General features: G+C 37.3%; 5 protein-coding genes across 5 annotated transcripts; 4 read left to right on the plus strand and 1 right to left on the minus strand.

Annotated features, from left to right (window-relative positions):
- Nucleotides 1-568: 568 nt before the first annotated feature.
- On the minus strand, nucleotides 569-2,229 carry PHALS_13754 (cystathionine beta-lyase; the record flags this gene model as incomplete). Its single annotated transcript, XM_024729566.1, has 2 exons — nucleotides 569-2,121; nucleotides 2,223-2,229. The coding sequence occupies 2 exons, from the start codon at nucleotides 2,227-2,229 to the stop codon at nucleotides 569-571; spliced, it is 1,560 nt and encodes a 519-aa protein (XP_024579931.1).
- Nucleotides 2,230-2,393: 164 nt separating this feature from the next.
- PHALS_13755 (asparagine synthase (glutamine-hydrolyzing)) lies at nucleotides 2,394-4,085 on the plus strand (the record flags this gene model as incomplete). The annotated part of the gene is made up of 1 exon (XM_024729567.1): nucleotides 2,394-4,085. One exon carries the CDS (start codon nucleotides 2,394-2,396, stop codon nucleotides 4,083-4,085), a length of 1,692 nt encoding a protein of 563 aa, XP_024579932.1.
- Nucleotides 4,086-4,215: 130 nt separating this feature from the next.
- PHALS_13756 (tubulin glycylase 3c) lies at nucleotides 4,216-7,284 on the plus strand (the record flags this gene model as incomplete). Its single annotated transcript, XM_024729568.1, has 1 exon — nucleotides 4,216-7,284. The coding sequence occupies one exon, from the start codon at nucleotides 4,216-4,218 to the stop codon at nucleotides 7,282-7,284; it is 3,069 nt and encodes a 1,022-aa protein (XP_024579933.1).
- A 788-nt stretch (nucleotides 7,285-8,072) lies between these two features.
- Nucleotides 8,073-10,464, plus strand: PHALS_13757 (tkl protein kinase; the record flags this gene model as incomplete). The annotated part of the gene is made up of 4 exons (XM_024729570.1): nucleotides 8,073-8,299; nucleotides 8,365-8,427; nucleotides 8,494-8,823; nucleotides 8,892-10,464. The coding sequence occupies 4 exons, from the start codon at nucleotides 8,073-8,075 to the stop codon at nucleotides 10,462-10,464; spliced, it is 2,193 nt and encodes a 730-aa protein (XP_024579934.1).
- A 611-nt stretch (nucleotides 10,465-11,075) lies between these two features.
- Nucleotides 11,076-11,600, plus strand: PHALS_13758 (hypothetical protein F444_00721; the record flags this gene model as incomplete). Its single annotated transcript, XM_024729571.1, has 1 exon — nucleotides 11,076-11,600. One exon carries the CDS (start codon nucleotides 11,076-11,078, stop codon nucleotides 11,598-11,600), a length of 525 nt encoding a protein of 174 aa, XP_024579935.1.
- Nucleotides 11,601-11,910: the final 310 nt, after the last annotated feature.

An 11,910-nucleotide genomic window follows, 5' to 3' on the forward strand; every position in this document is an offset into this window, starting at 1 on the left:
CTAATTGTAAGCTTGAACTTGAAGAAAATAGCTTTTTTATTGAAGGCTCAGTGAAGAATTGTCCTGAAGTTACTGTTGCTGAATCCTGGGCTGTGTAAGACCAGAAAATATTTGAAATTTAGTCGCTCATAGACAGAGTAGGAAAAGCTGATGCTTTGCGTTCCTGGCATAGTCCTTGATATTTAAAAGCACTTTTCAAAACAACACAAAGGCTTGTAGTGAGAACAGTTTCAGGTATTTAAAAGCGTAGACAGAAGAGATCAATTAAAGTATGACATCTCTCTTACGAGAAGAAAATCTTGAAAGGATTATATGATCGAATTCATCTGTACAAACGGCAAATTATGTGTGAATCTTAAATGCGCAGCATACTGTTGTATGTTACGGTTTCAATTATCCAACGTATCCAAGAAATTCTAGACGCAACGACGAGCTATCGTTTAATAGTCCACGGTAGACCTAGAAACCATTTCTGTGAATGCGCTAACTCCATGAAATGAAGCAAGGCGTCACCAGCCTTCACTCGAATTCAGAGAGTTCCACTTGATAGTGCCGTAGCATTACTTCCTCACTGTGTATCTTGAGAAGCCACATACGATTGCAGCGCCTCCGAGAGATCCTTGATGAGATCTTTCGCATCCTCAACACCGATAGACAAACGTACTAAATCTTCTGGAAATTCGCGTGCTTTGCGCACTTCTTCGGGAATACTAGCGTGTGACATAGCACCCGGAAGCGAGATAAGTGAATTCACACTTCCAAAACTGACCGTAATCTTAAATAACTTTGTCACAGTCAGTAAATGCTGTGAAAACTCAAGCGATCCAGTTCGAAAACACACAACAGAACCAGAACCGCGAGCTTGCGATTCATGAATCTTTCGATCAAGTGAGTTCTCAGGAAGTAAATGAGTATAATGCACTGACTTGATCAACGGGTGATCGTTTAAGAAATTCGCGACTTTAATTGCGTTCTTTTGAGCCGCTAAAACACGCAAACTCATAGTCTTCACACCACGCAATAACAACCAACAGTCAAACGGTGCTAATCCTGTACCCTCTGCATTTTGATAAAAGTAAATGTCACGACATAGCTCTGGGTCTTTTGCAATGACAATACCAGACATTGTATCACTATGTCCACAAATAAATTTCGTAGCAGAGTGGACAACAATATCAGCGCCAAGTTTTAGTGGATTTTGCAAAATGGGACTCATCATCGTATTATCAACCGAAAGTAACGCGCCAACTGTATGTGTAACCTCAGCAAGACGTTTGATATCACAAATGCGTTGCATAGGATTAGTTGGAGATTCCATCATGACCAATTTTGTCTTGTTACTCAGTGCTGCCAATAGAAGTTTAGGACCATTTTCACCAGAAAGATCGACATACTTGATACGAATGCCATTCTTTGTAGCAACTTTACTTAGTAACCGATACGTTCCACCGTATGAATCATCAGACAGAACAATTTCATCTCCAGCATGAGCTAAACGAGAGACAGCAGACAATGCAGCCATGCCACTTGTAAAGGCAAATGCACGATGTCCGTTCTCAAGTTCTGCCATCTGACGCTCTAATGCTGCACGTGTTGGGTTACCCGATCGTGTGTAATCATAAGCACCAAATGTCGTACCAGACGGCTGTGCGAAGGTAGATGTTTGATAGATAGGCATAGTGGCTGAACCATGTGGATCGTCCTTACAAGCTTCAAAACTCACAAGACGTGTACTCATAGTATACTCGTCATCATTCTCTCCCTCCAATGTATTGCGATTTACTTCATCAATTTCTAACGCTTCATTCCCATCCAAATTCCCACGTGCACGTTTAGGCATCGTCTCGACTTCATAACGAGGCACAAAGATTTTCTCAGGTTCTGTCTGACCTGTTCCTGATACAACTTGTGTTACATAGCTACGCTCCAGCATAAATTCAAGTCGAGATGCTAGCGAAGGCGTTTCTAAAGGTTGGGCATCTTGTTGATTGGTCGTTGCTACAGGTGACACAACACGAGGAGAACTCGTCGCCTCACGCTCAGAACGCAATGTACGTTCAGCTTTAAAGAATTGACGTGTACGCAAATAGTCACACACGAGATCAAAGACTTCGGACTCCCCTAGACTTTGTTGTAGTGCCGCAGAAGACGAAGCCATGGGAATGGAATGGATGACGTTTATTGTGGTTAATTATAAGTCATTCCTAGAGATAATAAATTACAACCCATACAAGAGCATATAAAATACACTTTTCCTAATTTAAGAGTATTTTAATAATTAGTCGAAGAATTAAGTAATTCGTACTACTGATCGTAGTTAATTGCATCAACCAACAATATTTATTGTCAAAAACTGATTCCCGCCATTCCTTCCTAGCCTCACATTCTCTACTATGTGTGGAATCGTCGCCATCTTTCGCTCTATGATGCCTGAAGCAGAACTACGTCAGACTGCACTATCTGCTGGCAAGAAAATTCAGCATCGTGGCCCAGACTGGAATGGTGTGCGTGTCTTCCCTGATCGTGGCGTTGCTATTGAACATGAACGTTTGGCTATTATCGACCCGGAATCGGGTGCACAGCCTCTTGTTAGTAACGATCCAGAGCAAAGAATTACGTGTGGAGTTAATGGAGAGATTTACAATTACAAGGAGTTGGCTACACGTTTAAAAACGCCGTACAACTTCTTGACTAAATCGGATTGTGAAATTATTATTCCACTTTACCTTGAATTTGGTCCAGAGTTTGTTCATCTTTTACGTGGTATGTTCAGTTTTGTGCTCTACGATCATGAAAAAGATTTCTTTCTTGCTGTTAGAGATCATATGGGTATAACACCATTGTATTATGGTTATGGAGCTGATGGAAGCGTCTGGTTTGCGTCTGAAATGAAGGCATTAGAAGAAGAATGTGTTCGTTTTGAAGTCTTTCCTCCTGGTCATATCTTTACAAGTGATACCGAGACATGTACACCATGGTACAAACCTAATTGGTACGCTCCTGACCATCTTGGTCAAACTCCTTTGGATCTTATGGCACTTCGTGAAGCATTTGAAAGTGCAGTAAAGCGTCGTATGATGTCCGATGTTCCATGGGGTGTCTTACTTTCAGGTGGTTTAGATTCATCACTTGTAGCATCTATTGCTGTTCGAGAGAAACAAAAACTTGTAGCTCAAGGAGGTGAATGGATCAATAAGATTCATTCATTTACAATTGGTCTTGAGAACTCTCCTGATCTTAAAGCTGCACAAGAAGTAGCACAATTTCTTGGTACAGTTCATCACTCGTACACGTATACGATTCAAGAAGGTTTAGATGCTGTTTCTGAGGTGATTAAACATTTAGAGACGTACGATGTTACTACAATCCGTGCATCAACTCCAATGTTTCTCATGTCACGAAAGATTAAAGCAATGGGAATTAAAATGGTTCTGTCTGGTGAAGGTGCTGATGAAGTCTTTGGTGGATATTTGTACTTTCATAAAGCACCAAATGCTGAGGCTTTTCACAAAGAAACTGTGGCGAAACTTCAATCATTACATCAATATGATTGTCTACGTGCGAATAAATCAACAAGTGCATGGGGTTTAGAAGCTCGTGTCCCATTCCTAGATTCGGATTTCCTCGACTTGGCTATGAATATTGATACGCGTGAAAAGATGATCAATACTCAAGCTCAAAAGTTTGAAAAGTATATCATTCGCAAAGCATTTGATGACAAGGAACATCCGTATTTGCCTGAAAACATTCTATGGCGTCAAAAAGAACAATTCTCGGATGGAGTGGGATATGGTTGGATTGATTCACTTAAAGCATTAGCTGAAAAGACAGTTTCGGAACGTCAAATGAAACATGCTGAACGTCTCTTTCCATACAATACACCACAATCAAAGGAAGCATATTGGTACCGTAGTATCTTCCAACATCATTTCCATCGTGAAGTAGCAGCTCAAACTGTACCAGGTGGTCCAAGTATTGCATGCAGTACGCCAGCAGCTATTGAATGGGATGCTGCATTTAAAAATGCTGCAGATCCATCGGGTCGTGCCATTGCTGGAGTTCATGTTGATGCTTATACTGAATAACTTGGTGCATTAGATTCTAGTAAATCTTTCATCTCTTTTGATAAAAATAGGAATGTCTTTCATTTTCCCATTTAACGGCATTATGAGTCTTTTCATCTTTCCACGACTACAAGTGTGTTCTTTGTGAAGAATGTTGCCTTCTTTAACAGATAAAACAACGACATCGTATTCAACTCTTAAACAAAGTCGTTTAAAGCAACCTCATGAGCTTCTTAAGTCTTTAAAACCATCAAGTTCGAAGGAGATCAAGCTTCCAATGTTGATTAAACTTCCATGCAATCAAGAAGAACAAAACGAAGTAGACCAAACGAATTCTAATCTAACATCAATGTCATCATCTCGTTCTTTATTAACTTCAGCACACAAGAAAGATAAACATCGTGTTTTTATTCAAGAATTGGAAGAAAAGAAGCGAAAAGAAAAAGAAAAGATCAAGCGAGAAGAAAGATGCAAGAAGAAACGTCATGAAAGGATCACACGCACTTTATTAGAGAAAGCAAAAAGTCGAGAGAAACAAATTGTAACTTGCAATGAAGTTGATGGTCCAAGTATTGAATCAATTAGTTCAAATGAACCACAAGAAGATGACGAAGAAGAACGAAAGTTAAAAGCAAGACGTCAAAAACGATTGTTAAAGAAACAACAAGCATTTCTTGTACAGATTCAAGCAAAACAACAACAAGAGTTAAAAACTCAAGAACTTGAACGAAAACGTCTTCAACGTACATTGAAAAAAGTGACGCAAACGGTGTTACATAAGATGAAAGATAATGATCAAGTATACAAAGAATATCATGCTTTTGAAGATGTCGGACATGTCATTTCGTTAATAATCGAAGCAGCTTTCGAAAGAATTAAAAGTATGAAACCAAACGAAGAGAAACAGAAAGCAAAAGAACAACGAATTGCTTTATATCGAAAACACCAGCAACATCTTCAAAAACTTATTGATCAGCGCAAACAAAAAGAAAAAGAAGTTGAAGATGTTCGTTTATTGAATGAAAAGCGCAAACAAAAGATTCAAAAAGAAGCACAGCAACGATTGCAAGAAGCTGCTGAAACATTAGCACAATTGAGAGCAAAAGAAGAAGCTGAGGCTGCAGTAGTCGAAAGTCTAAACGAAGTCAAGCCAAGTATTGATGTCGATGCAATGGTTGCTCGATTAAGTAAATTAAAAGATCGTGATACTGAAATTATACCGGAAGCTCGTGATTTCTTATCTTGGAAAAAACGTCATGGAGTTGCGTTGGATCAAAAAGTCTTTTCAATCACAGGATGGTATCCAGTCATTCGAGAAGAATTAGAAAAACGTGGATGGTTTTACAATCCTGATCGAACATCACCATATTTTGATTTGAAATGGACTTTAAAAAGTGACGATTTGCGAACAGGGAAGCTTGAGAAACATCAATATGTCAATCATTTTGCTCAAAATGCAGCTATTACAACAAAAGTTGGATTGATTTTGAATCTTCGTAATGCTATATGGCACCAAAGTGTTGATATTGATGAAATGTTTCCACGTGCATATGATTTAAATGATGGGAATGATATGGAGAAATTTATTCAAGACTTTCGTTATGGTGTTGCTGAAAGACTTTTGAAAATCATTGCAAGACAAGGAATAGAAGAGAAAAGTCCGAACTTTGACAAGGAAAGAATGATAGTTAATGAAGCAGTTTTGGATGTTATTCTTGATATAGCTCGAAAAAAGATTAAAAGTAAATGTCCAGAAAGTCAAACCGTTCAAAAAGTTGATGAGTTGGAAGAAAGTGTGGATAATCCTTTATCCATTGGATTTGATATACTTGTAACAGATTTACAATGGGAAGTTTTATCAACATGTTCATTGAATGAAGTCGGTCATTTACGAGCTTCATTAGTTTACAAAAAGAAAGTGTTTGAAGAAGAAAATTCCTTTGATTCCAAGTTGAAAATTTCGACAATTCGTTCAAACGAGGAAAAGAAACTCAAACGATTTGTTGAAAAACTGCATATTGATGCATTTAATCAAGAAAAAGCGCGTCTTGAAAATCTTCTTCCTCGTGTTTCTCCCGTAAGTATTGAAACATTTGATCAAATCTTTCAAATTCTTCAAGAACTTGAGAAATTATGTCCACAATTTCATTTGAATGGTGGAACAGAATTTCTACATTCTGTATCTCATTCTCTTACTACTACAAACATGAGTGAAAATGCATGGATTGTTAAACCTGCTGGTATGTCTCGAGGCCGTGGAATTCGTGTATTTAATGATTTGAATCACTTATTTGAATATGTGGATGTTGAAAATCACAAAGAATGTCAATGGATTGCTCAAAAATATATTGAAAATCCACTTTTAATTTTTAAACGAAAATTTGATATTCGACAATGGGTACTTGTGACAGAATGGGATCCTCTTACTATTTGGTGTCATATTGATTCTTACCTACGCTTTTCGTCAGAAGAATATTCAATGGACGATCTGACTGATCAGTATGTACATTTGACAAATAATTCTATACAAAAGTATAGTCAGAATTTTCATCATGTGTATGCAACGGATGATGGAAAAATGCAAGTTGAAGGAAATATGTGGCATTCTGATGATTTTAAACAGTTTTTATCATTAAAAATGGGTAAACCAACTATTTGGGACGCACAGATTCATCCACGCATGAAAGAGATTATCGTACAGTCCTTACAGTGCGTACAGGATCTTGTACAACATCGTAGTAACACTTGTGAGTTATATGGTTACGATTTTATGTTAGATGCGAACTTGAATCCTTGGCTCATTGAAGTCAATAGCTCACCAGCATGTGATTATAGTACGTCGACTGCTCAGCGTTATGTTGAGTCGGGATTGGCTGGAATTATTCAAGTTGTAGTTGATTATCGTGACTTTGAAGTAAAGAAGCAAAATGGTACGAATGGAAGTTTAAATGAGCCGGAAACCGGTTGTTGGCAGCGTATACATAAAGCTGATTATGTTGGGAAACCTACATCGTCATTTGGTCATGATTTTCAGATAAAAGGATCAAAAATGCAGCGTAGTCGTCGAAAGAAGAAAATGGACGATACTCATGACGTTCGTCGTACAGTTTCAACGACTTGTGTCATATCTGAGAATAGTCCAAACGTAGATTCTTGTACAGAGGTTGAGAGTCGTACAGTACAGATGCACGACGATACCGGTATTGATCCTTTATTGTAATCCCCGAAAAACGTATATTAAATCACCTGTTTTTTTGCAAAAACCTTGTATTGTTAATTAATATAAAACAATAAAACTTCACGTACTTCTTTCAAATCCTCATCAAAAGCACAAAATCACATCAAACACATCGACTATTGCTCTTCTGAGACGTTACCTCGAATGTCTATCCATAACTACATGAAAAGCAACAATTATTGAATAGACAACATCAATTATTTTTCAAACCTAATATTCATTTCTACAGTTTTCCTTGGTCATCTTTTCCGCACAATAGAATTTGTTCACTTTCTGTTCCTCCGACCCATCGAGCACTAATGATTAGTAGAAAAGCGTATCAACTTACCATTACTACAACTTCACGTCCTTTCTACTAGTCTTGCGCACTCACTGTCGTTGAATCAATCAACGTATATAAAGATACAGGTACTTTTAATTTTACAGTCTCGAAAAGAAATATTCAACCTCGTCACAATATAGAGAGTAAACAAACGCTAAAGACACTGGCTTGTTTTTATGTCAGTACTATGAAAGTCAATACTTTTGCAGTATAAAGGGTTCATCGCCTTTTTCTTCTCCAATCGCAATTCTGGTCTGACTCGATTCTATTCCACAATTTCCATCCGCCAGAAATCGAGCACGGTCCTCTCCTCTCCACAAACATCTTTTACAACTTTCCCGACGTATTGATCAAGTTTACAATCGTCAGAGAATATTTCTTTGCTTCTTCGTGTGTCCAATTGTCTTTTGTTCGTCTCTCTGTTTATCATTACAGTCGTTTACATACGATGGACGGACTCCTTCGTGCAATTATTGTGTTATTGCTCACTTCATCGATACATGCTACTTGTTCAACTGATGGAGAAATTGTACTGATGGCTAGTGGGGATGACAGTATGGCTATTGTTATTGAAGCCGATTGTACTCATGACTTGATAGACGTACAAAAGGAGGAACTTACGGCTAGCACGATGGGAATTACAAAAGTCCTGAGTGCTCCGAACATACCCACAATGTATGACTTACAATATTATTGTATTTGATCATGTGCTCATTTGACTAACCAATAATGTCATGTAGTGACTTATCATTGAACAATATTTCGTCTGTGGCCGTCGCGAACTTAACGACTTTAAGTAAATTGTACGATCAAATTCTATTGACATTCTTTCAATACAATATACTAACACAATAATTTATTGATTGCAGGACATTAACATCAAACAAACTCACAAGTTTCAAAGATTTGGAAGTTCCTGAGTCTCTCATGTATTTGGATGTTAGTTGGAATTCCATCACATCCTTCGATGGCATGGCATTACCAGATACAATGACTCAATTATTTCTTGGTGGAAATCCCATTACATCTGTAACAGACGTCACATTTCCATCATCATTAACGCTTTTGTATATTCACAATCTTGAAATGGCAACATTAGAAGGTGCTACGTTTCCTGATTCAATCGAGTACTTATCTCTTGTTCAATCTGGTTTATCAACTTTGGATGGAGTTCGATTTCCAACGAATTTACATTACATGTACGTACATTTAATTCTTTCTCCTTTTTAAAACAAAGTTCTCATTAATCTCGTTCTATATCTTTTAGAGACTTTTCATTCAACTTAATCACATCATTACCAACTGGTCTTCCATCTACAGTCGTTCAAATCACTGCAACAAACAACGAAATTACACAATTAACTGCTTATTCATTTCCATCAAGTATCACTTCTCTCAATTTCTCAGGAAATCCAATTAAATTGATTCGTGGTGTATCTTTTCCAATGGCTTTAACAAAATTGGATCTTGGAACACATGAAATTACAAGTTTTGAAATTTCACGTTCGGATTATTCAACAATGAAAGATTTGGATCTTCTTGTTGCAAATGTCGTTCAAACAACTTGTTCAACGTCTGGTGCTGAACTTGTAGCTGTTTCGGGATCAAGTATTTGTGTTATTTCAGATGAATTATTTGAAAGTACATATGGTGATGCATTATCCAAAAGTACTGTCACAGCTCCTGTTCCAAGTAGTAATGGTAGTTCAACAGTTTTAATTGTTGTGATTTGTCTTGCTGTGGTCTTAGCTGCAGCACTTGCAGCATTTGCATATCGATCATATCGTGTACGACAAAGCAAGGAAAGTTCCATTCGATTAGATGGTAATAACTTTTTCAATAATACGATCTTGGATACAGCATCACCACCTGGACAACATCATAATCATGAAATCCAAGATTCGAATTCATTTCATTCAGTTTTTAATGGTAAAATGACGATGATGGGAGGTACAGCAATGGAATCAGCTTTAATTAAATATCGTGTACCTGCAAGTGAAGTTCATCTTGAACGATCAATTGCAAAAGGTGGATATGGAATTGTTTATCTTGCATCATATCAAAATCGTTCAATTGTTGTGAAAAAGATTTTACCCGAAAAAGCTGCTGATGATCGAAATCTTCGTGCATTTATTGAAGAGATTAAACTCATTTCATCATTATCTCATTCCAAGATTGTACGTTTTATTGGAGTAAGTTGGAATATGTTATCAGATATGGCTGTCTTGATGGAATATATGCCAAATGGAGATCTCGATATGTTATTAAAACAACAACATGAACGTCAAGAATTATATCCAAAAGAATTTGATTGGTATCAAAATTCTTCTGTCTTACCAGCTAAAGCTTCTATTGCTTTAGATGTTTTAGAAGCAATTGTTTACTTACATTCATTTCCATCTCCAATTATCCATCGTGATCTCAAGTCAAAGAATGTACTTTTAAGTTCATCATATGAAGCAAAATTAAGTGATTTTGGAATAAGTCGTGAATGGCAAGTTGATGCTACAATGACAGCAGGAATTGGAACAATGGCTTGGATTGCACCTGAAGTTTTACGTGGTGAACGATACACTGAAATGGCAGATATTTACTCCTTTGGAGTGATTTTATCTGAACTTGCAACGTGTATTAAACCATTTGATGGAGTGACAAATGCTTTGATTGTATTGAAAGTTACAAGTGAAGAAAAACCAGATTTGGGAACAAAATGTCCTGAAGATATTCGAGAATTAGCTGAAAGATGTTTAAGTTTTCACGCTAGTGATCGTCCAAGTGCTAGTGTCGCACATTACGAATTGCGTACACTATTGAAGCTTCATTCAGCGTTTGAACTCTAGATTTTGAGATTTCAAAGTAGAAATTAGGCGTAATTTCAGGGATTAGTTGTTGCATTCTTTTTAAGAGTTTTTGAGCATATTGAAACACACACTTTTCGAAAATTCCACATGGAACAAGATATTTTGATTAAATAGCAGCTGTAAGATAAGATGGTCATCACCAATATATTGTAACAATATGAAATAAATTGGCTTTTTCTTTACACTTCAAGTAGAATGCTATATGTCGGAAAGACTGATAAACAATGTCCAACGCATGTTTTGAAAGATTCATGTTCTCTCGACTGTATATTCATTTCAGAAAGAATATTGTGAACAAGATCTTGTTCTGTAAGATAGAGTGGTTTTGAATCTCTTTCAAGATTTTTCTATTCAGTCTGATCATCGATAAACATTTCCTTTCACATTGTTGAAATCTACAAGAATAAGTCTCTTTATCTCGTTAGTAACAACATGAGCATGTAAAGACACTCGTCCCATTCTCCAGCTGTTGTAATTGTCCTTTCATCTCTCCCAACTTTCATCGAATCATCTCAATCTTCACTATTAATCTCACTCCAATCAACTCAAGTCTTCACTTTGACAAATTCTCTTTCCAATCAACTATCGCTATGGGCTGTGTACAATCCAAAACTGAAGATGTGACGACTACGAATCCACCAGACGTCTCTGCTGAGTCGAAACCTATTCCTGCCGACGAATCCAAGGTTGAGAAATTACAAGCTGAAGAGATTGAAACACCAGCTGAAGTGGTTGAGATACCAGCTGAAAAGATTGAGACACCGGCTGAAGAGATCAAGACGGAGGTCAAGCCAGAGACTTCAGAATCTTTGAAAGATCAATACAAAATCACGGATCACGAGATTAACGAGAATGGTGTCGTTTTCTACGTCGTCGAAAGTGAGACAAGCTTCAAAAAGCGCTTTAGTGACTTTAAAACGTTGATCGTGGCGCTAGGAAGTCCTAAGAACCTTCCAGCTTTGCCTGGTTCAGGTTTAGGCGCCAAATTACGCGGCAAACACAATCCGGATTTGATTCAAGAACGAAAGACGCAATTGGCCATCGTACTCAACGCTATCGCTAATGACTCCAAGTTGGCTGATAAGGAGCCATTTCAAAAGTTTGTCGAGTGTTGATCTATCCATGCTCAAAACTTTGCTTTTTTTTCAATGCTACTTTGTTTATTTTCAATTACTAAGTCTTGTGACTCTACTTACAACTATCTGTTTGACTCTTTAAGCTAGTCGATCAAACCTTAAATTGAAGGTACAGCAATCGGACCAACGTGCTTCTTAAGCAGTGACTTGAAATTCTCTGTTGAGGTTGATCTATAGCTCCTTGTATCATTTCTTTTTTTCTGCAAGTATCAGTCTTCCAATACCTTAGAATCTCTTCAACATGTTAATTAAGCTTTGAGACTTTATAGCTACAAACATTTAAACTAAG

Source organism: Plasmopara halstedii, assembly GCF_900000015.1.
Source record: "Plasmopara halstedii genome assembly, contig: Scaffold_672, whole genome shotgun sequence".
Lineage (NCBI taxonomy): Eukaryota > Oomycota > Peronosporomycetes > Peronosporales > Peronosporaceae > Plasmopara > Plasmopara halstedii.